The 27976-nt window shown below is 38.5% G+C and overlaps 1 protein-coding gene across 1 annotated transcript; it reads left to right on the forward strand.

The window, feature by feature from the left end:
• Positions 1-14784: 14784 nt before the first annotated feature.
• PROK1 (prokineticin 1) lies at positions 14785-19146 on the forward strand. The gene is made up of 3 exons (XM_074190318.1): positions 14785-14859; positions 17677-17802; positions 19027-19146. Exons 1-3 carry the CDS (start codon positions 14785-14787, stop codon positions 19144-19146), a joined length of 321 nt encoding a protein of 106 aa, XP_074046419.1.
• The last annotated feature ends 8830 nt before the right edge of the window (positions 19147-27976 follow it).

The raw sequence follows: 27976 nt of genomic DNA on the forward strand, positions 1-27976 counted from the left end.
AATGGTAAAGGTAGGACTTGAACCCAGATCTTCTGACTCTAAACCAAGTTCTTTTTCCTATGAACCAATAGATAATTTGTGACAGGACTAGGTCTTCCTAGGACAGAAGCTAACCCTAAAGGATTCTGAACAAATGCCCCTTAATTTTCCCCTCCATCAAGGTCTATGCTACAACTTGTCATTTCTGTGTCTGCTCATCCAACTCTTTCCCTTTTTAAATGAATGTTGTGGGATAGTAGAGGACAGCTAATACTCTAATTCAACAATTGTTGTTTGCTCATGATTAATATTTGAAAAACATTGTGCTGTATATTTTTTAATCTTACAAATCATCTTTATGACTGTTTTGGTTTTAGTGTACCAATTAGATCTTTAGTCTCCCCAAAAATTGATTTGACCATGCCATTAGATGCTCAAAAACTTTAGTGGTTCTCTAGTGTTTGCAAGAGAAAGTGCCAACTCCTCTCCAGCTTTGTTTCACAATATTCCCCTTCAAAAAGACAAATCCAGCTAAAATCAACTACTGGCTGATAGAATAATGATGCCCTTAAGACAAAGAAACAAGTAAGGTAAAAGGGAGGGTTTTGGAGGAAAAAAAATGAGCCTTATTGTGGAAATGCTGAATTTGAGATATCTTTGGAACATGCTGTTTAAAATATCCAATAGGCTAAATCACTATTTATCAGAGAAATGCAAATTAAACCAGCTCTGAGATGCCATTTCATACTTATCAGAGTGGCTAATATGACTAAAAAGGAAAATGTTAGATGTTGGAGGGGTTGTGGGAAAACTGGAACACTACTACACTGTTGGTGGATGAGAACTGATCCAACCAGTCTGGAGAACAATTTGAAACTATGGTCAAAGGGCTAAAAATGGTATATCCTTTGATTTAACAATACCACTACTAGGGCTATATCTCAAAGATACCAAAAAAAAATTGGTAAAAGGACTTTTTTGTACAAGAATATCTAACAGCAGCTTTTTGTGGTGGTTAAGAGTTGGAAATCGAAGGAATAAGAGAATAGCTAAACAAGCTGTGATATATGATTGGAATGAAATATTAGTGTGCTGTAAGAAAAGACCAGCAGAATGATTTTAGAAAAATCCTGGAAATACTAACATGAACTTGAAAGCATGGTGAAGTGAACAGAACCAGGAGAACATTATACACAGTATGATGATGTCTGTCTTTCATTCTTGAAGATCCATGACATCAGGGAAGTGATGCCATGACAAGCACATGAACTGGACCTGAATCCCCAGCCTCACTTTCTCCTCCAGAGCCATCTGTGACAATGGCCAGATATGAAACACAACCCCTGGAGATGACTCTGGTTGGGAGGGAATCAGGGTTAAGTGACTTGCCCAAGGCCACACAGTTAGTGAGTGTCTGAAACCAGACCTGAATTCAGGTTCTCCTGACTTCAGGGCCAGACTAGCCATCTAGCTGTCCACACAGTAACAGTGGCATTGTTCAATGAAGTACCATGAATAACTTAACTATTCTTAGCAATCCAGTGATCCAAGATAATTCCAGAGGACTAATGATGAAGCATACTACCTGCCTTCAGAGAAAGAACTGACCCTGATTGAATACAGAAGCAAGCCATTTTCACTTTCTTTCATTATTTTTCTTTTATTCATCTTTTCTTTAATTTTCTTTCATTTAAGTCTTGTACAAAATGACTAATATGTTTTACATAATTACACATGTTTAACCTATATCTGATTGCTTACTATCTCAGGGATGAGTGAGAGGAAGAAGGGATAGAATTTGAAACTCAAAACTTTGAATAAAAATGCTAAAAAAAAATCTTTAAAAGTTCAACATTTCAAAAAAAAATGTCCAGCAGGCATTGTTGATATAGACCTGGGAATCAGAAAAGAAATTCCAGCTGGATATGGAACCCATGGGAATTGAGATCACAAAGAGAAAAAAAGTGAAGAGAGCATAATGACTTGTAATTTTCACCATTTATTTTTCTATTATCAATAAAATTTAAATAGGTCATAATTGAGTTGTTTTAATTTGGTGGTACATCTTTTCCTAATTACTATTCTTTTTTTTAGCATTATACTAGTTTTGATCTTTGTTCTAACAAGTTGGTGGTCTAACTGTATTCAAATGGCTAATTCAAGAATGATTCCCATATCATCCAGAAGACTTTTTGTCTTCATAGTTAATCAGTTTCATTTTTTGTGATGTAATTCAACATTTTTCATGGCCACTGTTTGCTGGATGAAATACAATAATATGTCAAGCACTTTTCCAACCTTAGAGTCCTATATAAATATTAGTTATGAACATCAAAAATACATTGAGTAACTATGAAATAGAGGTCCAAGACTTTTGAATTTTCTCAAGTTTTTAACCTCTGTTTTTGACCTGTGTTTTCCACTATATTCTTACCATTTCTACCTATTTCCTGAGCATCAAATATATATTGATTTAATTTAGAGGGTCTATTGAATTCTTCAAAGAATTTCTCTCTTTGTCCTCTGCAATTATTGTTAGCACATTAGCTACCATTATTTTTCTGGTATGTTTTTAACCACTATTTACCATGAGGACTACTTTAAGAAATAACTAAATATCTCATACAATGATGTTTCTTGCTGTTTTTGTATATATGATAAAACAACCTTCTTTATCTAATTCATTTCTTTGACTCTTTAAGGGTCAGCCGTCAGTCATCTTTCATTTGACTGCAGATCTTTGCTTCCAGCATCAGTTATAGTTAGAATATTAGGACTGACTCAGCTCAAAGCCTGCCTTCCATAATTGTGAAGCTTTTGTACTCCCCAAGCCCCTCTCTCTAAGTATATTCCCTCTGAAGTGATCTTTGATTTTATCATATATGATATTTATTTTATTATACTATATAGCATATATTTATATATTTTATAATATATAATTACATTAAATATTGTAATTATAGCATTACATTAAATAATATGTGATATAACTATATATCATTAATTATAATTAATTATTCACATATTAATAATAAGCTATTATTAATTAACATATTGAACTATAAATATGTTTTGTATACATACAAATATATATATGTATATATCTACATGTAAATAAAATATAGTTGTCTACATATTATTTCTCCATTAAGAGTATGGACTTCCCAAGGGTAGGGACTCTGCTTTTGGTCTTTTTTTGTATCTCCATCATTTAGCAATTCTTGGCATTCAGTGAGTACTTAAAAATTGCTTGTGGATCTTTCAATTTATCTAGTATTATGTCCCCTTATTGATTATTGGGTAAGAATCATACGTTTAGAATACCAACAGCTAAGTGAAAGTTTATAGCTAGTCTGAAAACTGACTCAGCATTCTCTGCCCTGCTCTATGATATTTTATTTCTGTTACCATAGATGTGGAAGGTGGCTAGTTGGCATTTTAATTTGTTTCCTAGTTTGACATGACCAAAGACTTCATTGTGAAGTGAGCAGCCTCCTGGGGACTGGTCCTCCCACCTATAGTCTACACATTCAAAGTTTTTCTAGCATGACAGAACCGTCAGAATTTAGGTTCTGCTGGCACAGGTTTAGAGGACCTAGGGTCGCCTGGACACCATGATGAGGTATCAAAATAGGATCTTGTGGAGGTTGAGAAGGACCCTAATTGTAGATTAAATTTTTCTTTAAAAAGAAAGGGGGGGAAAAGTAAAATGTTGCCAGTGTTACAAATGACTCAAGTTCCTATTACAAATAAAATGTTCTAGTCCGTGAGGATTGAACACCCAGCAGACAGTCAATGTGTCTTGGCTTGTCAGATTCCAAAATTAAAATGTTATTGATGGAAATAACTTTCAGTGAGGAGCCAGAAAAGTACTATCCATCAGAGACAAGCTAGTAATTCCCTTGGAATCTACTGACTCATCCCTTGGACCTTAGCTCCCTTCATATAGGGGCATGGTCTCATTCTATCCTATTTCTAATCTTCACTTCTACTGACAATTTCAGCTCTGTAAGGAATAGTCTCTCAACCCATTAAATGAAGAATATCACCCTGTCTGAGTTAAAACTAGCAGTAATGTCCCCAAGCCCCCCATTTTCTACTAGCAGGGTATATGATTATCAACTAACCACCAATTTCTCTAGGAATTTTTTCTTCCCCCACTAGCATCAATTAGTACCCGCTTCTAGGTCCAGATCTTTGGCTCCCTTCTCCGAGTAAATCCTCCTTTTAGACCCAAGTAAGAACCCTCTTTAAAAACCACCAGAATCTGCTGAATTCTCAACAGACTTGTTTGTATAATTTTTCTTGAATGCCCTTGATTTTGGCTCTTCCTTCTATAAAATTGAATTGCTTTGTTGTCTTCTTGTGTTTCCCTCTCTGAGACTTTTTGCATTCTGAACCTCCCTGGATCTGTATAAAGACAAACTCCCTCTTTTCTGGGGGTTCCAGAAAAAATGCTTCTTTTTGCACTTGGTCACCCCAATTCCATGTCCATCATTATGATGTAAGGATTTTTGTTCCTTGACATCTAGAGAAACTCTCACCCAACATCATGTTTTCAAAACTAGGGATCAAAAAGGGAATACCTGGGGTGACTAGGTGGCACAGTGGATAGAGCACCGGCCCTGGAGTCAGGAGGACCTGAGTTCAAATGCTGCCTCAGACACTTAATAATTACCTAGCTGTGTGGCCTTGGGCAAGCCACTTAACCCTATTGCCTTGCAAAAAAAATGCCTAAAAAAAAAAAGGGAATACCCAAGCTGAAATGAAAAGAAATTTACCAGTGTTTTAAGAAAGACTATTGCCTGGAAGCAGCTTCTTCTTTTGGGGGTATAGATTGGGTTTTTACAGATTGCTTAGAGAACATAACAATTAAGGGCATAACATAACAGGAAAGAAATAGAGAAAGTAAGCAAACCTTGGAGTCACAGAAATTGCTAAAAGTTTGCTTTACAAGAAATGCATTTCTCTGTGGTTACTTTTATTAGAATTCCTCCTATAGACTGGAAATCTCTAAGATGGTGAAGACCTCTTTTCAAATAGAATCAATTGTTTATTCTTTTGGAGGTAAAGTACAAATCCCATAGATCTGTCTCCTTGGTCTCAGAGTTTATCTTTGGAGAAAATGTTTACCCCAACTCAGGTTCATCCACTTCCTCCATATTCACCTAACACTATCCCGAAGCACTCTGAAATATTCTTTTATAAGTCTGGGGAACTTAAAAAAATGCCCCATTCAAATAAATGGAATTTGTTAATAAATTTTCATTAATAAAGACTATGTTGCTAGAATTTTGAAAGAAAATAGGTTGGTTATTGCATTGATCAAAGTTCTAAAAATCTTTTGAAGTTGTTTGCTTTGTAATATTGTTGTTATTGTATAAATTATACTTTGTTTTTTTTTTCTCCTAAATTCCTGGGTTCTACTGTTTTTAGAGTTGATTGGGTAACTCTTCGTTGTTGGGTTCTCTCTGTCAGTAACAGTAAGGAGAATTAAAGGGTGATGGGTACTTGACTGTAGAACAAAGAAATTAAGAAGAGTCCAGTTCCAGATCACCTCTACACTACACTTAACCATTGTTTGCATAGGGGCAGTTTCCAACACTGTCCAGGACTTTACTGACCCATTGAGTGGCCTTTGTTGAGGCTGCTGAAAAGATACAAAATCCAGCCCCATAGGTCTTTGTTCTGATATCAATATTCATCTATTAAAAGTACGAAAATCCCGTTGCTCCCTCCCCACTCCCCAAAAAAGATTCTCAGCCTGTAATCACTGAGGCACAAGTGCTGAGAAGCCTCACTCCCACCCTGCCTGTTCCATATAATCTGTTCCAGGAACCATTGCCACAAAGCGGGAAGCATTTTTCTTGTGGTTGAAGCAGATGACTGAACCCATGTGGTCTTTTCCCCATTTTCTTTATGTAACAACCCCTGGCAAAGGGCTGGCTGGCCACAAACCCCTTGGAATTTGTAGCTCTTCCCACTTCTGGAAGAGAAGAAACTAATTCAAGATCAGCTCTGGGAAGGAGGGGGAAGAGTACCTACAATTTTTCCCCCATGAAGCTATGGTGAGAGATGGATGGTGAGGACTCTGGAGAAAGTCCAAATGGTGATCATCCTACAGCAGTAGCGTGAGAATGGAGCAGCAGTACTTTACAATCTGAGGCCATAACAAATGATCTCCATCTAAATGGACAAACTGAGAGGTACATCTGCTTGAGTCTTTGAGCTGGGGGCTCACTCACCCAAGAACAGGAACAAGACCTTCCCTGCTTTCCATCTATACTTCCTTTTGTGTTTTTACATTCTCCTAAGTCTTTCAAGAGTTGTTATCTTTACATCATTGCATACATTGTTCTGGTTCTGCTCACCTCATTTTGTATCAATGTATGGAAGTCTTCTCAAGTTTCTATGAAGCCATGTCCTTTATCATTTCTTACACACAATAATAGTCCATCACATTTATATATAGCATATTTAGCAATTCTCTAATTGATAAGCTTCCCCCAGCTTCCAGTCCTTTTCCACCACAAAAAGAACTTTGATAAATAATTTTGTACATATGTGTCCTATTTGTTTAATCTCTTTAAGATAAAACTTAGTACAGGCATACTTTGTTTAATTGTGCTTTGTTGATTTTTTGAGTAGTTTTTTTTTGTTTTTATTGCAAGGCATTGGAGTTAAGTGACTTGCCCAAGGTCACAAAGCTAGATAATTATTAAGTGTCTGAGGTTGGATTAGAACTCAGGTCCTCCTGACTCCAGGGCTGGTGGGTGCTCTATTCACTGTGCCACCTAGCCACCACTTTGATTTTTTAAAAACTAATTGAAGGTTTGTGACAACCCCCTCTATTGGTGTCATTTTCTATTGAAGCACTTATTCACATTGTGGCTCTGTGTTACAGTTTTGGTAATCCTCATAATATTTCAAACTTTTACATTATTATTATTATGTGTTAAGATGATCGATGATCTTTGATCTTACTATTGTAATTGTTTTGAGGTACTACAAACAGCATCCATATAAGAGGGTGAATTTATTCTATAAATGTGTGTGTTCTGACTACTCTACCAAGTAGCTAGTGTCTGTCTGTCTGTCTGTCTGTCTCTCTCTCTCTCTCTCTCACACACACACACACACACACACACACACACACACACACACACACACACACACACACACTTTTCTTGAGTCTCCCTATTTCCTGAGACACAACAGCATTGAAATTGGTCCAGTTAATAAGTTTACAATGTCTTTTAGATATTCAAGAGAAAGGAAGAAGCAATCAGTGTGTCAAACTTCATTGTTGTCTTATTTTAAGAAATTGTTGGACCCAACTCAAGGGGAAATGGCAAACCCTGTGCCAACATGCCCCTGACCAGTTCTCCCTGAAGAAGACCCAAGAACATGTTGGTCAAGAGCCAAAACAACCCTTTAGGTTTCAAAAAAGGAAGAGGGGAAGAAAAAGGAGAAAAAAATCTACAGCAATTTACTCACCTTTTAGCTAAACCATCTAGTAGCAATTCACAAGAAATGATGGAATCATTATCAGAAAAGGAGATGGGAACAGAGGAGCAACGATTTGAGATTCTTCCTCCTCCAACTCCTAGGACAAAGAGGCAAAAACATGAAGAAATATCTCCAACCACAATAGACCTCCAAGTCTTTGAAGCAAAATAACAAACACTTGAGCAGGTTTGACAAATTAGAAATCTTTATCATGAATCATAACAGTCAATCTATGACTAAAGGCAATGGAGAGAAGGATGGATAACCTGCAAACTGACAGGATGGGACCTTTATGTACTCTAGTGCTATTCAAGATTCAACAATTGTAGGACCTTTACAACCTTTATTTCCTGTTGACCTTAAACAATCCTCAGTTTCCCTTTTTACCCTTGCATAATCTCAAAGTATGAAAGAGAAGTGGAAGGATTGGGGAATAAGCATCAGGACTCCATGTAATCAATCACTCGTGGATTTAAGTCAACTATCCCACTCCCACATAATATTCCTGCTTCAATCACAACAAGCAATCTCTCCTCCCTATTCATCTCATTAGGCTTGGAGATTAGCAATGCAGATACCAGTAGCTTGTGGTTTCCTAAGTCAACGTGTGGTTCATTGGAATTGTTTCTCTTGCCTGGCCTTCTTGCTTCTCTTTCCCACTAGTCTCAGTTTTGCTGATTGCCACATGACCTCCATTAGAAGTCTACATATACCTGGAAAGAAGTTCCATCTTGTCCAAATGCTGCAACTGATACTAAATGAGACAGCACTGATGGCAAACAAGTCTTATACCCAATCACTATGAGTTCAACCAATAATTCATTGTTGAGTTAATTGTTACAATCTGTAAGACAGTAGTAAACAATGAAGATACAAAGAGCAATAACAGTCCAACCATAGTGTAGAAGTGCTAAAGTCTTAAATGATCAGAGATGGGCAAATAAATGTGAAGGCAAACAAAAAAAATGTGAAAGCTAAGTTTGTTTCAAAGAGAAGGATGGAAGAAATTAAAGGAGGGTTACTTGATGAAGATGAAGTGATGATGAGGGACTTTAATTCAATGAAAAGGCTAAAATATTCATCACTTGGTTTCCTTCTTGTTTCCTTTCCCATGATAATGAATGATCTTTAAACTGGGAAAAAATAAAATAAAATTGACTGAGGGCATTGCAGCAGAATATTGCTAAGAAGATAACAACAATAATAGGTAACATTTGTATAGTAATTACTATATTTCAGGAACCATGCCAGTACCTTACAATTATCATCTCATTTGTTCCTCACAACAACCCTAGGAATAGGTGCCTTAATTATGCCCATTTTACAGATGAAGAAACTGAGGCAAACAGAAGCCAAGTGACTTGCCCATAGTCACACAGCCAGTAAGTGTCTGAAGACAGATTTAAATCCAAATGAGTCCATTGAGCCCCTTTGTGAGTAAAATGAAGGGCTCAGATGTGAGAGACCTGGAAATAGAAAGGACCAACTGAGAATTGATTGGATACATAGGGTGAGGAAGAGTGAGAAGTCAAGGATGAAGGTGAAGGCTTGAATCTACAAGACTAGATGGTGGTGCCTTCAATAGAAGAATTGAAGAGGGGGGGTGTAACTAAAACTCAAGGAAGAGGATGAGGTTGGATATCTTGGAACCATCTGAACAGGGATGATGGGCAAACCAATGGCAGGTGATAAGGTTACAGAGAGAGAAGTTTAGAGGGAGAAGTACCCTTGGGAAACAAGCAGTTATGGACCATATTACTGATGATGAGGCAGTAAAACGAACTAAGATAGAATGGTAGGAGGTGAACCAGAGGAAGTTATTACACAAAAACGATTTGAGGAAAGAGTTTCAGGAGAATGGGTTAAATAGTATCAGATAAAGCAGATAGATTGAGAAGAATTAGGATTGAAAAAAGTTATCAGATTTGGCAATTAGGTGGCATCATAGATAGAGTGATGAAACTTGAGTCAGAAAGACTCCTATTTTTGAGCTCAAATCTGAGCTCAGACATTTACTAGTTGTGTGACCCTGGACAAGTCACTTAACAACCTTGGTTTCCCCATTTGTAAAATGTGTTGAAGAAGGAAATGCCAAAACACATAGCATCTTTGCTAAGAAAACCCCAAAAGGGGTCACCAAGAATTGGATATGACCAAACAACCCACTGTGAAAGAACATTGGTAATTTTGGAGAGCAATTTAAAGTGAACGATATGGTAAGATGCTTAAACAGCAAGCAGGAGGTTGAAGAGAAAAATTTCAAAAAATTTGGTTGAAAAAGGGAGGAGAGATAGAAGATGGTTTGAGGGGATTCTAGTGAAGGGTTCTTTTTTTTTTTTGGTTTTGTTTTTAAAAAAAGGGGGGACTTAGGCATCAGGAAGACCTGAGTTCATATTTTACCTCAGACATTTTGCATGATTCTGAGTAAATCACTTAATCCCTGCCTCAGTTTTTTCATCTATAAAAGGGAGATACTTTGTCACTTACCTTCCAGATTTGTTGTGAGGATAAAATATGGTAAAAATTATAAAATGCTTTGCAGACTTTAAAACCCTATGTGTGTTGTCATCCTATATAGATGACTTCTAGAGTATAAAACTCCATGTCTAACCTATGGGGAAAAACCTCTATAAAAATGTTAGCTCTGATGATGACGTTTCAAGACATTCAAAAGTGGAATAGAGATCAGGCCTTTTGAGAATGATTTGAAGGAATTCACGCTATTTAGCCTTGAGAAGTCTAGATATAAAGTGCTGGCCTTTTTTTGTGCCTTTGATTTCTTTATTTTCTATTGTCATATACAAGAATTAGGCTTAGAAGGATTAGAGTTGAACCCCGAAGGCAGAATTAGGAGCAATGAATAGAAAGAAGCTATTGCATGGAAGCCATTAATTAAACTTCATGTTAGAAAAACTTCCTAACAATTAGTGTTATCTTAGAACTGATTCAGAAGATTCACAACTTGTGTTATCTAAGAACCGAATGCCTTGGAGGTGGTGAGTTTCCTTCTGTGGAGGTCTTCAAAGAGAGATTGGATAATTGCTTGGTGGTTATGGGGAAGGGGTGGTGTTCTTCTTAAGGCTGTACTAAATATCTTCTGAGATCTCTTCCAACTCTGAAATTCTGTGATTTCAGATGTGGTGCTGCCCTTTGTCTTCATGGAGGATATATAATCTAAACAGGGAGGGGAGGTGGGAGAGTGAATGAGACATGTTCTCAATGAATAGAAATTCGAAAATGTGGAAAATGCATAGAGTGGTTTTAACCAAAGGTACCGGAGAATTCTGAAATGAGAAATCACTTCTAGATGGCAGGTCCCAGAGAAGCTTTTGAGAAGAAATGACACATGAACTGGAGAGGCTGCTGAAGAGCAGAGGAATATCAATAACATCCAGAATCATGGTACAATACAAAGAACACTGATTTCATAATTAAAGGACCTAGAATCAAATTCAACCTCAGATGGTGTGATCTTGGACTGGTCACCAATTTCTGACCTTTAAATTTATTATCTGTAAAATAGGGATGAGAGAACTTGCTCCACTGGTTTTGCAGGTTGATGTTGAAGATCAAGCGAGATTTTATTTATGTACATAGACATACATATTTATATATATATAATTAGCCAGGTTAGCTTGTTTCACATATTATTTCCACACAGTTCCTGGACATAATAGATGCTTTCTTTTTTAGGTTTTTGCAAGGCAAATGGGGTTAAGTGCTTGCCCAGGGCCACACAGCTAGGTCATTAAGTGTCTGAGACAGGATTTGAACCTAGGTATTCCTGACTCCAGGGCTGGTGCTTTATCCACTGCACCACCTAGCCGGCCCCATAATAGATGCTTGATAAATATTTGTAGACTGATTGATTCTAAGCACAGGTGCATACCAGGCAAACAGTAGGTTCTTGATACTTGTTAAATGTCTAATTGGTCCACAATGACCAGAGGCAGAAAAGTACAGGATGAGATTAAGGAACAACTTAATAGTGCAGCCTGCCTGGAACATGGAGAACATAAAGAGGAATAATATGAAATAAGGATGAAAACTCTGCCTGATGGGTTGGCATTCTGAGAATTTTCCTGGCTTGCTCTGGGGAGGAAACCTTTCTCTGGCTTGGTATCAGAGTTCCCTATTTCCAGACTGTGCCTTTCATCTCCTCATTTACATGGGTATCTCTTGCCCATATTGCTCATTTTTAATTAATCCATGAGGAGCATGGTCAAGCTAAGTGTCTGAGAGCTCCCAAACCTTAGTGATGTTCTGGACTTGTTTACCATGGCTGCCATTTAAAAGGCACTGCTGAACTCCCATAGAAAAAGCCACTTTTACCTATTTACAGGGGAAGCAAATAAACTAATTAACCAGATAGGCTTCTGGCATATTGAAGATCTTTTTCTAATAGGAAAAAAATCTATACTAGATAGAAATGTCCAATAAATTCTTGGAAATAGGGAGAGCAACAAAAGGAACAATCTGACCTTTCTTTTCATTTAGATAAAACCTCATAATTTAAATGAAGACCCTGTACCAAGAAGGAAGCTGGGAAGGAGTGGGTATCTATTGGACCAAATGAAAGGTTTCTCTTACCTCAGGTCTTAACTTGCTGCTTCATGGACCTCTGGCAGTCTGGTGGGGCTGATGGTTTGCTTCTCAGAATAATTTTTAAAAAATTATTAAAATGGGATACATAAGATCACAAAGGAAATGAAATGTAGGACTTTTTAAAATTAAATTTATTTTCCCAACTACATGCACAATTTTCAACAATCATTTTTCTGGTAAGATTTTGAGTTCCACATTTTTCTTTCTCTCCTTTCTTTCCCTCCTCCTGTTGAAAGCTAGTAATCTGATATAGATTATGTATGTATAACTATGTTAAATATATTTCATAATCGTGTTGTAAAAGACAATCAGAACAAAAAGGGAAAAACATGAAAGGAAACAATATAAAGTATAAAACAAATTTTAAAGATTGAAAATAATATACTTTGGTTTGCATTCAGACTCCATAGTGCTTTCTCTAGGTATGAGGTAGTACCACAGAATTGTTTTAATTTGGATTTCTCTAATGGATTATGATTTTTTTAGGGTTTTTTTACAAGGCAAATGGCATCAAGTGGATTGCCCAAGGTCACACAGCTAGGTAATTATTACATGTCTGAGGCAGGATTTGAACTCAGGTGCTCCTGACTCCAGGGCTGGTGCTCTATCCACTAGCTGCCCCCATGGATAATGACTTAAGTGCATTTTTTTCAGATAACTATAGTTTTGATTTCTTCAACTGAAAACTAGCTGTTTATATCCCTTGACTATTTATCAACTGGAGAATGACTTGTATTCTTTTAAATTTGACTCAATTCACTATGTATTTTAGAAATGAGTTCTTTATGAGAAACACTAGCAGTAATTTTCAGCTTTCTGTATTCCTTTTAATTAGAAATGCAAGTTTAAAAATTGAATTCATAGAACCCAAGGAAGAACCCCTGTATTAGAAAAAAGCAAGTGATTTAGTTAGGGGCCAAAGTTCACAAACACTGAAGGGATCTTGTATTCATCTAGTCCATTTTTCTTTTAGCATGGTTTCTTCTTTTTTCAAAAATTTATTTATTTTGAATTTTAAAATTTTTCCCCTAATCTTGTTTCTCTCCCTGTCTCTCCCCCACAGAAGGCAATCTGTTAGTTTTTACATTGGTTCCATGGTATACATTGATCTAAGTTGAATGTGATGAGATAGAAATTATATCCTTAAAGGAAAAAAATATGAGATAGCAAAATTGTATAATTGTATAATAATGTTTTTAAAATTAAAGGTAATAATCTTTGGTCTTTGTTTAAACTCCATAATTCTTTCTCTGGATACAGATGTATTCTCCATCACAGATAGCCCCAAATTGTGCCTGATTGTTGCACTGATGGAATGAACAAGTCCATTCAGGTTGATCATCACCTCCATGTAACATAGTGTAACAGCATTCTGCTCACTCAGCATCAATTTATAGCATGGTTTCTGCTACAATATTCTTTTTTTTTTTAGGATTTTGCAAGGCAAATGGGGTTAAGTGGCTTGCCCAAGGCCACACAGCTAAGTAAATTATTAAGTGTCTGAGCCCAGATTTGAACCCAGGTACTCCTGACTCCAGGGCTGGTGCTTTATCCACTGCTCCACCTAGTCGCCCTACAACATTCTTACCAGATGGTCATCCAGGTTCTGATCCAATACTTATCACCCTGGTTAGGAAAGGAGGGAAGGAGGGAGGGGGATGACTTTTACTGGACAGGTTTGTTAGAAAATTCTTCTTGTACCAATGATTACTCTCAGAAATGCCCATAAAGGTTCATGAAGAGGTAACTTAAAAGACCATCCCAAAGTGAGGAATACCTACAAGAGTATCCCACACATAGAAACAACATTTCTACATGACCTCCAGCAGCCTCCTCACTAGGTAACAACCACTGGAGATCTCATCATTGAATTGTTTCTATTGTGCCCAACTCTTTATGTCTATTGTCTTGACAGAAGGGTAAAATGAGGTTCAGACAGATGAAGTGATTTGCTCATGGTCCTATAAGCTCAAAGCCAAGTCTCCTAATTCCTTTATCAATTACACCAAATCTTAGATTGTTTCTTTTGATCAGTGTGTATCATTTGTCTTCTCAATGAGACTCTAAAGCTTCTCAAGGGTCAGAATTCTACTAGTTTATAATTTTATTGTAGGCCTCATAGCAACTGGTAAGTGCTCAAAAAAATAGCTATTGAACGAAATTAAAGGAGGAAAAAAATTGTTATGTTGTCTGACTCAGTGCAGGAACTGATAATGAAAACATTGTGATGTTGTTTTATTCAAATAGACACCCCCTCCTTTCCCCTAAGATGGATGAAATGATGCCCCAAGTGAAAAAGATAGCATAGGAGTGAAATACACCTAAATGACTCAATCACTGAGTTCTTGGGTGAGTTAGAGTGACTGTCAAAGCCCTTAATTTATTCATTTTTATTGGTTTTGATGGTTATTTGATGTCATTAAGGATGCAGGTCTCATCTGCTTGCTCTGAGATCATTTGAATAGCATCAGTGATGGAGACTGGAAGAGTGGAGTTACATATGCAGGCAGAACTGGACCTGATTTTATAAAGTGGGACAGAAGAGAGGTCTTGGAGGTTCCAGACTTCATTGTCTGCAGAAGGAGAGAGAGAGAGAGAGAGAGAGAGAGAGAGAGAGAGAGAGAGAGAGAGAGAGAGAGAGAGAGAGAGAGACTCTGGAAGACAAGATTTCTGCTGACTTTCTAAGTGACCATGAAAATCACCATCCAAGTCTCACTTATATTCCTCTTTTTAGTAACTATTTCTGAATGTGCGGTCATCACTGGGGTAAGTCTATCTAACATTTTCTCAGTCATGAGGGTTGGGAGAATGTTCTATTAGCAATATAAATTTAGTACCAGGTACCAAGAAGTTAGTTTTGTTGATTTCATGAATCACATGAAAAACCAAAAAAATAATGGAATTTGGTATTTGGATGACATTTTAGAAATATTCAACAGAATCCTTTTGGACTGGAGAAGATTGCTCATCTGGGGTTATTCTGATATGCTTTATCATGTATATACGCTCTTGAAAGGTGTGGGTAAATTCAATCTTAAACACAGTAGCAGAATTAGCTATTTAAAGAAACCCTTTAGTAGATCAGAGAATCTTTATGAAACATGAAGATTATCTAATTTATTTCAATGGCAAATTTAGACATTTCATAGAACATGAGGGTTTGTTTAAAATGGGGAGGAAATTTAACTTGGGCTTTTCCCTCTTAAGAAAATGAAATCCTGAAAATTATTATTTTTTTCAATTCCTATTAATGTATTTTCCTTTCTTGCACAAGTCTAATACGATTGAGAGAATTGAAACTGGTTACAAGTATACAAAAACAGAAATACTATTAAAAAGAAAAAAATAGTTAAAATTTTTATTTTCTATGATATTGAATGCCAGATTTTGTCTTAGTTTTCATGTTAATATTAGTTGGGCAGTCTATGGACAGCCTGACGGGAAAATTCCATTATTTTGTGAACATGATTTATTGACATAGCTTTGTTTTTTAATAGCAAAGAATATTTAACCTCAGGGTTGTCCAGATAAAAGACAAAGGTCCAAAAGGGAAATTAATTTTATTGGCATCTCAACACATTACAAAGGGGATGGAAAAATGTGGAGAAATCCTGAACAATTCCTGTAACTGGATTAATTATAATATCCATGGAGAGAAGACAAATTCTAAATGACTAAATTCTAAAAAACAAATTCTAAATGACTAAATTCATAAAAATCAAGCAGATGCTTTTGAAGTCTAAACCATAAGTGAAGCCTTTAAAAAGAAATTATAGACGATAGAGTTATGCAGCGGAGGGTTTCTTATTCTCTTGTTTAGTATTAAATCTTGGTGGGATAGAAGGCAAGGAAAAATCATGATCACTACTAGCCTTCTGCTGTGGAAACACAGGCAATAAAATCAGTGTTCCAGTTCAATGTATATGCTAAAGTTCTTGCCAATGCTTTTCCTGTATGGATCCTAAAAGAGTATGTCATTAAAGTATGAACAGGGGAAAAGAAATGTGTTGGCTTTTCTTAACAGAAAAGGAACCAACTAATACACATTTTTGATGTCATCTTTAAAAAAGGGCATAGAGATTAAAAAAAAAAAACAAGCAAATAAGATATGGAAAGAATGACTTACCAATTAGTACCTGAGAGACACTGGGGAACTAAGCAGGAGGTTCTCAGCTTCATCCCCAAGTCCACTGGTTCTTTTCTACCTGTCCTTGTTTCTTTCTCATATGTACTGACATACAATTGTTATAATAAGCCTTGCAAAGTTGGTTACTTATATAGTGTTCTCCCGGGAGAAGAGTCAAAATGAAGTCTTTCACTTTAACAATTTAACTATAGTATTTAGATGCATTGTTTGGTTTGTTTGTGAACCACCTTCCAAAGGCTGTGTCTGCAGGGAAGGTCAAGTAGAGGACTGGGGCAGTGACCAAAGAACCTTATCCTTGTTACTGCTGCTGGCATCCTCTGGCTGTATCTCAACTCTCTCCTTTACTTTAATGTATAGCGAAGAGAAAAACCGCTATTCAGATGGAGATAGGGCTTTCTTAAATGCTCTCCCAAGAACAAGCAAGTGAAGACCACTTTTTTTCCTGCAAGGTTTCAGGCAACTTGTGTTGGAGATAATGTTTAATTCTAAGCAGCCCCCAAACCATCTCATTTTGCCCCTCATTTAGAGACACAGAAAGACAATTCTGGAAATACAAAATAATTATTATAGCTAGCATTTCTATAGTGGTTAATGGTTTGCAAGGTATTTTACCTACATTTTCTCATTTTGATCTTCACAACCACCCTGTGAGCAGATATAAAACAAAAGGGGGTAGAAAAACAAAAAAGTGTTATGACTGTTTTAAATAAATTTCCTACTCATTGTGACAATTGATTCCTCTACTGGAGTGAACATGACAGAACTCTTCCAATTCAGCCCCAAGATTATTTTCAAGGCGCTATCCATGTTGGTCTTAAGGAAAAAAATCGGTTTTCAGAAATCAACCAGGTTATGTTGTGTTTGGTTTTTAATAACACAATTGAAACAAAACAACTCTGAGCAAGCTCACTCCTTTTCTTGTGAGCAAATGGCCCTGAGAATTGGGAGGTCCCTGGTTAGGAAGAGTCACACAGAACCCAAGATAGATTTAGAAAGGTCTCCGAATGCAAGAGGACCAATGGGAGAGGAAGGACACGATCAAGGTGAAAGCAGGTGAGGGAGCAGGTGGTGTCGGATGACCTCTCCAAAGCAGTGGGGTCATTGCTCAGTTTCCAGGAGCATGAGCCATTGCTGGACCCTTCCCATTGCATCTGCACTACCCTCTCATGGGTGCCCAAGAAGGACTCTCAGGTTCTCCACCAGTCAAGCAAACCATATGCCAAACTGCTCCCCAAGAGAGTCTTGCCTTGTTCATGGAAGAAAAGATCTGCTAGCAAAGGAGAAAGGATGCTGACCCTTACTCCTTGCCCCCAGGGCCTTCTCTCTAGCTGTCCTTTCCCGCCCAAGAAGACTTTGATGCATGTATTTATTGTTGGTCTGCTGCTTGCTCCATCTGGCTAATTGGCTGGATTGTGTATCTCATCTCCTGTCCCCAGGCCTGTGAAAGGGATCTACAGTGTGGAGCAGGTACCTGCTGCGCCATCAGTCTGTGGCTGCGAGGGCTGCGGATGTGTACCCCACTGGGGCAGGAAGGAGATGAATGTCACCCGGTTAGCCACAAGGTAAAGAGAACTCCCTGGGCTCTTTCAGCCGGCCTGTCCCTGTGTTCCTGGGCTCTTTCATATGCCCACAGGGGCAAAGCAATTGCCTCAGGGTGTCTAGGGTAGAGGCCCACATATGGAGGAGTAAGATTACTTATTTCTCTAAGACCAAGGGACAAAGGCAGAGAAATTTCCCAGTAGGTCTGAATTTCCCCCATCCCTGCCCCTGCTCCCCTCATCTTATGTTCAGATTATTTCCTCAATCCCAAACAGATCCCACCCTGGGCAGGGGAAGGCTGTGGGGTCACTGTGCTGCCAGCACCTCCTCTGTCCAGGTCAGGGGATAGAGATTCCAGGCATATTGGTCTCAAAGGCAAACTGGTCCTTAACACACACTTGTAATTCTATGTGATGCCCAAGCAAACAGAAATGGGCCTAGGGTCACAAAAGTGATAAGGGAGGTTTACTGAGGTAAGATTCAAATCCATCTCCTTTTCTCCTATATCATGCTGCCTCAGGTGTCCTTTTCTCTCTCTTACCCCCCTTTCTTTCGATAATATTTTCAGAGTTTATTCCCAACAATTGAATTATTAGGTAAAATTAATCTGTCCTTTATATTGGGGTACTGCCATATCACCCACCCTCTAGAGAGAATCTAGAATTTGCAACTCTACTCAATAGACATTGTCTTTAGCAGAGGACCCCACGGCTACTACCATCTTCTACTCTGGGCCTCCATGAACCTTTTGTTTCCAGTCTCCTTCATACTCTCTCCAAATCACACATTTGGTTTGGGTTTTCCTTAGGTCAGGGACCACTCTCTCTGGAGTTGGCTCTCAGCCCCAGTTGGCTTTAGAAAAGGCTGCAGGTATATTTGCTGGGTTTGCTGGACTCTGGCCTGGAAGACCGGATAGTTGGGATAGCAATGTCCCGAGCCTTTCCCTCATAGGCTAGAAAGGATCAAGAAATCTCCAGACACATTCTTCTTGCTGTAAGTTTACCTATTAATTATTTTATTTTAAACTTATATGAGGATCCTAATGAGGATTATTTGAAAAGGCCAATTGTCAAGGTGAATATTTCTATTCTGGAAATAGTCCACACAGCTCAAATTAGATGATTAAATTAAAGTGCGGTACACCTAGTAAGTATTTAACAAATATTTGGTATTTATGTTATGTCTTCTGCTCTGGTACCTTAAGAGTCTGGATCCCATCTTTCCAATTTATTCTGTTTTCTCCTAAGGTCCCTTTCTTTGGGAAACGCCAACACCACACGTGTCCCTGCTTGCCCAACTTGCTGTGTTCCAGATTCATAGATGGAAGATACCGCTGTTCGGTGGACTTCAAGAACATAGACTTTTAGAAGTTAATCTGTCCCAAGAGCCCCTTCCTGTGCTGCCTCTCACACACATCCAGGTCACTCCTTGCTCTTCAACAGTGCCCTCCTTTCCCAAGCAAAGCCCCCTCCCCAGAGAGAGAGAACATTTGATGGAGATTATGAAGAATCACTATTGCCAATTCCTTAGTGGACTAATTCCCTGTTTATTATTACTTTTTGGCCAGGGATGCTGAACTAGAAAAATTAAGTACTGATATGTCATTCAGTTGAACCATTTCTGTTTTTTCCCAGTGGGACAATGACTCCTAGTAGAGCCCCTGAGGTAACAGCTATACTGACAGTTATATATAAAAGATAAAAAAGGTTATTTTCTCACCCAGTCCTCTTTAGAAATGAAGTCTTTCCCCCTATATTAGTCCTTATTTTCCTTTCCATTCACCTCCCTAGAAGAATAGTCTTCCCTTGCATACAGCAGCAATCTGGATTCTCCCTGTTAGGTAGCACCTAAATATCCCCTCATAGGAAGCCTGAGCCTCAGAATGCCAGATCCTTGGCCAGGACACTAAATTCCTTGTCTGAGGATATACACTTGGGTGCAGCCTTACTAGATAGGAAGGAGGAAGTTTGAATAATGTAATGTAATTAAAAATAAATCACATTCTGTGTTGTCCTTACAAAATATGATTTGGGGAATGTAAGGACAGCTTCCCTACCCCACAATCTCTGATAACTAATTAGATGGCCTTGGACAAAATTACTTCATTTCATAGACTGGTAAGACTCAGAGCACCATCTAATGCAGGCCTCTTACTTGCCCAAGTTTTTGCTTCCTTATTTGAACAGAATTCCAAATTCTTTTCCAACTGGGAAATTTTAAAACTTTCTGCTTTCTTTCCCCTTCAGGAATTTTATTATTAGAGTGGTTCATTCTTTTAAGTTAATGTAGCCCTTGAAAAAGTACTGCCACCTTTGGGAGTAATTAATATTTTAAATTGTTACCTTAAAATAAGTTTTCCAGTTTCATTCCACGTGATTCCTAACTGGAAGGAGGTTTTGAAAGTAGAGATAGTAGAGAAAAGAGAAGCATGTTGAAAGGGGAGATGAGAAGATAACAGAGGAGTAAATATTATTCCACAATTTTTCCTATGGCAGACCAGTTCACAGCCCCAAATGGTTAACCCATACCCCTTTTTCTGAGGACTTCATATTTTTCAAAAGTCCATAACATCATGTTACTCACCATCCTTATCAAAGCATGTTGATTAAACCTTACTTCAGAACATTAAAGTGACAAAAACCCTGTGATATTGAGAAAATATGCCATCTGTATAATATTCAACCAAAATATATATTACCCATCAATTATTTATTGAATATCAAATAAATTAGAGGAGAAATATGACACTCCATATGGGTTACATCCCTCCACACTAGTTCTGACTCCTAGGACTCACATACCACCCCTTATCCTTGGGAGATGGAGAGCACCAATATGAGCAAAGTCTTGGGAACCCAGCTCGACAAGGCCAGTTAGACAGCACTTGTATTGAGTGATGACCTTCAGGAAGATTGTGGCAAAGCAGATGATCTATTATAGAACAAAGGAATTCCTGATGCAGAAGCAGGTTGTCTGCCAATGATTTAGCAGCAGTTTACTCATAAATGGAAGTATATGACTAGCAAAGCAAAGGAGTGAGTTGGTCAGAGAATGAGAGAGCCCAGGTACAGCACAGGTACCCACCAAGACTTGGATGAATACCTTCTAGGACCATTTGAATCCTTGATGGAGGAACCATGGGAGAGCATGGATGAAAATTCCTTTAGATGAGAAGGCTTGGCCAACTCTATATATGTATGTATGTATGTATGTATGTATGTATCAATAGAGGCAATGACCAGCTGATTAAGGCCATAGATATAAAGGTCAGAAATTTTGATATACTGAAAACCCTATGATTTTTGAGGGCCTCTCTAAGCTCTTTTAGTCCATGTGTGACAAAATGCCTCTTCTTTAGATGCATTCCCTCCTTTCTAATGTCCCCATTTACCCCTTTTCTGGATTCTTCCATACCTGGAATCCTTCATATTGTAAACTTTCATAACCCCTTCCCCCAGTATCTTCAACCAGATTCTGTCTGTAACATCAGAGATTAAAACAATCATACTTGCCTGATTGAGGACCCCCTTTCTATAAAATTACATGCCCTTACCCAAATGCTGAGCAGCTTTAGTGTGGAAGACAGAATCCAGACATGTCTACATTAAACCAAGAGTGGTGAGAACTTGGATTAAGCTGTGTTCTTTCTCTTGTTTTGGACTGAGATTCCACACATGCTTCTAGAGACCGAGAACCAGCTATATCCTTTGTCCTCAAGCCTTCTTTCCTTTTGCCCTTGTTTCTTGATGTCCCTTTCCTTCATGCTTCAAGATAGACCTCTGTGGTGCCTGCCTTTGTGGGAGCTAAGACATCTCTGTAAATAAAGACCTATTTGCTATCAGCATCACCAATTAGTTCACCTCTTTTGTTAATGCCTCTAAATCCCAAAGCAGCTATAATAGATTGGCACAAGATGTTTGTGTGTGACAAAGAGACAGAAGGTCAGAGAAAATGAATTTGTAGCCCCTAATATTCCCAATATAGGAACTGTTTTCCCAGCACAGTTTGACTAGACCCAAGTAAGTGGGATCTATGTGCTTATGACTCCCATTGATAAGGTTAAGTTCAACACACAAGTTGGTATCGATAGCTATCATCATCACTAACATTCACATGAGACCTTCTCACTTTCTGCTCTTCAAAAGTAACTAGTGCAGAGAGATCTTTAAAGTGGGGGTGCACAATGCTTTATAAATATTCAAAAATATTACTTTATATATTTTATCTCAAAATTTAAGAAATTAAGTTTTACTCCTATGTAGCATGTAGATTTGATTCTACTGTCCTTACTCAATTCATCTTTCAAAAAGTCAGAACTCCCTACTACTACAATAAGTGGGAGAATTAGAGTGATAAGCTGCAATTTCTTAGTTATGAGCAGATTGGGAAGGCAGGGCAGATTTTTGGCTGGAAGCAGAAAGCCTTTCTGATTAGCCTGATGTGATCCTCCCAAGGAGTCAGCCACTCTGGATAATTCAGGGAGGCCCTTTTAAATAAAAAGAAGAGAAATGCCCCTACCTATCCCCGACTCCCCTTTTAAGGCACAAACTCCATCTCTCTCACTTCCAGCTCTATTTCTTCACTTCCCAGCAAAGCTGTGTGTACATCCAGGGCTGTCTTCATGCATGGCTCTACATGATTAATGAGGGAGGCTCAGAAAATCCTTGAGCCGGAAGGCTGATTTGTAGCAGCAAGATGCTAAGCAAGAAATTGTAGCTTATTTGGGGAAAGGGATAAGAAAAGTTCTGGATGTCCACTGTAATTTACTTGTCCTACTCTTGGTTTCCACCCCATTTCTACCTTCTTTCATGATAAAATTGCATTATTATATGTACTTTGAAGAGGAGAGCTGGTCAATGGGAGACCCCCCTTTGGGATGTGCTCTGCTCTCCCCACCTGAGGCTTGGGCATGGGCAACATTCTCTTCCTGTTGCCAATCCACAATGGAACTTCCAAAGTCATCGGTGGTCATAATAACTATGTCATGCTGAAGAATCTTCCTATTGAACAAGGAGTCTGAAAGGATAACTTGGGAGAGGCTAGGGCAGAAATGAGTACAGGAGGGAAAGACTATCCTTGACTCTCTTGTTGTGGAGACTTGGAGTGAAGAAACCTCTGAGCAGGAAAAGCTTTTTCTCCCACCTGTTACGTGTCCCCGAGAGCATGGTGCCAGTTCCTCTGGTATCATTCTTTTCTAATATGAGGTGAATTATTAAAATGTGTAAGGATTCCACAAAGGAAGAAAAGGACCACCAGGGCCAGGAGCCAGGAGAACTTCTTGAACTCATATATTTCCTAATAATACTTTAAATCCACACCTACTCTTTCCCCTCATGGGCTCTGGGTGCAGGAGGAAGATTGTGTCCCTTAGGTTGGGGAAAAGTTTTGTTCTACTTTACACACGAGACCACTCTCCCAAGGGATGTTGTACATGTGTGAAAAGAGAGTGTGCTTCCTAGTTAGAGGGAAGGAGGATGTTTTTGTTAGATTACATTAGATTTCCTTGCTATACAGTCTCAGGAAATATTCCTTTGAAAAAGTGAATTGATGTTCCAACTAACTGATTTTGGGGATCACACATAGTTTGTGGAGCTACCATCTTTAGGAGTTACCCTTAAGAGCCTGGAAGGGAGTAGGAGTCAGTTACTCTACAGACACCCAAATATCAGTGCTAGAGGAAGCTAAATGAATTGAGCATCCATGCTAAGGTACTATTAGTGGGGTCTGGCCTCTCATAAGGGTGTGCTCCCCAAGACTCCTAATACTAAAGAAGGCCAATCTGCCAGGAGCATTAAGAAACTGCTTCCAGCTTTTCTCTACACAAATCATCACCACCATGGACTCAGAGGTAAATAAAGAATAAAAGGAAAGCACAAGGTTAACATAAACATTTGCTGTATTGTGAAATGATCTTTTTTCTTGGATCTTTCTGAGATTCATAAGACTCCATGGGATTAAGCGACTTGCCCAAGGTCACACAGCTAGGTAATTATTAAAATGTCTGAGGCTAGATTTGAACTCAGGTCCTCCTGACTCCAGGGTCAGTGTTCTATCCAATGTGCCACCTAGGTGCCCCTGCTTATTGCTTTTTGCATGATTGTCCAAGCTGACTCTTTGGGGAAAGTTGTTGGGTCCTCAACTGGCTTTGAAAAGCCTTTCATGGTCATTATCTCCACTTGGTCTCACAACAACCTAATGAGCAGTGATGGTTCTTCCAGTGACCTTTGAATGGAGGAGGAAGGGAGCTGAGGCAGAGCGGTTCAGTGACTCTCCTCTTAGTCACACAGCCAGCAAATGTCAGAGACAGAATGGGAAACAGAGTCTTTTAGATTCCAAGTCTAGTTGCTGTTTTTTTTACTTCACTAACATAGCTTGTTCACGAGCAGTTCCAATAATGGAATCGGGCATTCAGAGGGAAGCTTTTCCTTCTGCTCTTTTGGCAAACAACATTACCTTCTTCTCTGTTGATTGCTATTTCTCCAGTCCTAGCCCACAGACCAACAGGAGGAGTGAACTGAAAATGGAATTTCTTTCATACTCATCTAACATGAAGATACCTTTAAACTTCCTGACCTAGATGGTTTTCAAGGTCCATAAGATTCTCTGATGACTATACTTTCTTAGGATTTGGCCATATCACTTGTGTAACACTATATACTTTCATATACTTCCCCAAATCAAGACTTTTATCAGCAGAACCTTAGCCCATGCTGTAGGAATGAACAAACATAATGTACCAACCTCTGTGAAAACACTTTATCGGTATCTCATTTGCTCCTCACAATGATGGGTGGACATAGGTGTTACTATTATTCTCCATTTTACACAAGGCAGTTAGAGGTTGAATGACTTGTCTAAGGTCTCCCAGCCAGATAATAGCTGAGATGGATTTAACTAAAACTAAATAACTAAAACTAATAAGCTAACATGACTCTGGGAAACAACTTCAAAGAGAAAGTTTTAGGGAAAACAGTCAGCTATGGCATATAAAGCCCCCCCCCACCACCACCACCTTGAGTATAGATGACCCATCATCTTCCTCACTTCCACATTTACTGATTCAGGTTGCAATCTTCTTTTTACTCTAAGGTTGCTTTTGAGGCTAATTTTAATCAAATAGTACATAGATGAGAAGCAGCATAGCCTAGAGGCTATGGGTATGGGTTTGGGTATGGGTACGGATCAGGCTCAAGTCCCACCTGTGGCACACACACATATTGTCTATGTGACCCTAGTCAGGTTAAATGACTCCTTGGAGCTGGGGTAATGGATGGCAGATGAGAGGCTCCTCAGTCAGCATTGTTAGAACATATTTCTTCATTGGGAGTTCCCTCAATTATCTGAATAAAAATGGGGGTGGAAGGAGGTGGGGGGTAAAGGTCTTAAGAGCCTTCTTTTCAGGAATTATAAGTCATTATCCTCCAACAATCCTTGCACACTCTCCCAACACACCTACCTCTTAACCTGTCTGACCCTCTCTGCTGGTTTCTGGCCCCATCTAGTGGATGAACAAAAGCATATTAAGAAGAAAAATTCAACATTTTATACCTAATTCTAATATCAGCATTGTCATGGAAGTACAACTGATATCATTGAATTTTTCAGATGAAGAAACTGAGTCAAAAAGGTAACTTGGACAAGCTCACACAGGCCTCTGATTCAAGACTTGGTAGCCCCTGGCCACATACCTGATGCCTCCTTTTCAGTGTGCCTTGGCTTGTTAGGGACAGTCAGGCTGGCCATACCAAGGTCCATCTTCTCTCCAGTTTAATGTGGCCTGGTTCTGGGAGGATGGAACTATGACCAGGAACAGAACTAACTTCATTTTCTGTCTCTAACCAGGGGAGAGGAAAGGATCATAGTTTCAGGTGGGATTAGGATCAGGAAACTAATAACACTATTTCCATAACTTCTTTCATCTCATCTGACTGATGAAGAATACTAAATATAGAAATGAGTGATTAGAATCTTTCTAGGTATCCTTAAAAAGGGCTTATTCTCATTGATCTTCTGTGATTTCTAAGACAGACTTGCCTAAAAACTGGGGGATGGAACAAATGTCTTCTGTAGGGCTGTCCTGGATGCTCACTTGGGGGTCAGATCAACGAGGCATTCCCACAACCCCAATATTCTCCCTGATACTTTACATTTGATCACTCCCCTTTCCCTAGGGTCTGCCCCTTCTTCTAGTTTGCTTCCCAAATTACATCTCCACTCCTTCAGCCTTTGTTGTCTTATTTCTTCCTTGCCTTTCAATGTCAGTAATAAGATGCTTTAATCTCACAGTCTTTATTTCCTTATTTGTTAGGGACTCTTGTGTATGGGAGCACTGTAAATTATCTTTATCTGGTGTCCCTGAGCACCAGAGCCTTATCTCATTAAGTGCCCTGGGAGTGGGAGTGGGTTAGAGACTGGAGAGGTATTTAAACACTGGTATTTGCTTCAATAAATGGAGATCTTGGTGTAAAGGGAGAAACTTGTCTTCCTTGTCTCCCACCCCTCCAACACTTGCCTGGGGAAGATTGAGGGAGTTCAGACAGGGAATTCAACATATGACATTCAAAAGGGAATCAACATAATGGCATCTGGAACAGGGACACAACACTTATTCATAAATCTTTTTTTCATCTGAGTTTCATCCATACTCTGTTCAAATTACTATCTCAAAAATATACTTTGTTATGAAAAAGTCTTTGTGTCTCCTTTTGGGGTTTTCTTGGCAAATATATTGGAGTGGCTTGCCATTTTCTTCTCAAGCATATTTTACAGATGAGGAAACTGAGGCAATCTGGGTTAGGTGACTTGCCCAGGATGATACAGCTGGTAAATAAATGTCTGGGATCACATTTGAACTCAGGTCCTCCTGACTCCAAGGTTGAAGCTTTATTGACTGTACCTCTTAAAGACCCAAAGTTACTAATGAATACTTAATTGCTTTTATCTGCTTCTCATGGCATTTATACTTCTCTTTTGTTTTTATGTTTTACTTTCTTGTTACATCTTTGGCTGTTGCTTATTTTCTTTTCCTGGGTTCTTATTTTCCTAACTTAATCCCCTTTAGTGTCATTCCTGGTCCCCTCTCGCCCCTCCCTTGAAAATCACATCAATTCCAAAAACTTAAACCCCCACTTTTATTTAGAAAAACTCATTATCTCTACCTCCTGGAATACTTGGATACCTTCAGGACCCATTTCAGACACCTTCTCCTCCTGGGAGACTTTTCCTGATCCTCTACTTGAAAATGCTCTTTCCCTTCTCAAATTATATTGAATTTACTTTTGTACATGTTGTATTCTCCCAGTAGAATGTAAGCTCCTTGAGGGCCAACATTCTTTTGCCTTATCTTTTTATACCCATCACTTAGCATTGAATAATGAATACTTCTGGAGTTGAGATGATCCTGAATTCTATAGTTTCAGATTCATGAGAATGTAAGTAATAGGGTTTTCCATGAGTTGAACTGATTCCCCAAAGGCCATGCCTCTATTGAAGAAATTAAAGCTATGTGTATCATATGAAAAAATGCTCCATAGCACTATAGATTAGAGAAATGCAAATTAAAACAACAATGAGGTATCATCTCACACCTATTAGATTAGCCCAGATGAGAAAAAGGGAAGATGATCAATATTGGAGAGTTTGTGGGAGGATTGGGACATTGATGCATTGCTGGTAGAGTTGTGAATGGATCCATCCATCCTGGAGAGAAATATGGAACTATGGCCAAAGATCAATAAAACTGTTCATACCCTTTGACTCAGCAATTCCAATTCTAGAACTATATATCCAGAAGAAATTGTAAAAAAAATGGGAAAAGTCCTATATGTTCCAAAATATTCATAGCAGCCCTTTTTGTAGTAGCAAAGAATTGGAAATTGAGGGGTTACCCATCAATTGGGGAATGGCTAAACAAGTTGTAGTACATGAATATCATGGAATATTATTGTTCTATAAGAAACCATAAATGGTTGGACTCTAGAGAAGCACAAAATGACTTATGAGATCTGATGCTGAGGCAAGGGAATAGAACAAAGAGAACAATATATCCATCCAACATGCCAACCTTTATGGAAGCAATTCCTCTCGACAGTCCTAAGAGCTAGGACTGTAGTAGACTGGTTATAGACTACGTTATCCCTATCCAGAGTAAGAAAAACACAACAAAACAAAACACACAGGAAAAAATACCCGTACCAA

This window comes from Macrotis lagotis, chromosome 5, assembly GCF_037893015.1.
Source record: "Macrotis lagotis isolate mMagLag1 chromosome 5, bilby.v1.9.chrom.fasta, whole genome shotgun sequence".
In the NCBI taxonomy this organism is placed as follows: Eukaryota; Metazoa; Chordata; class Mammalia; order Peramelemorphia; family Peramelidae; genus Macrotis; species Macrotis lagotis.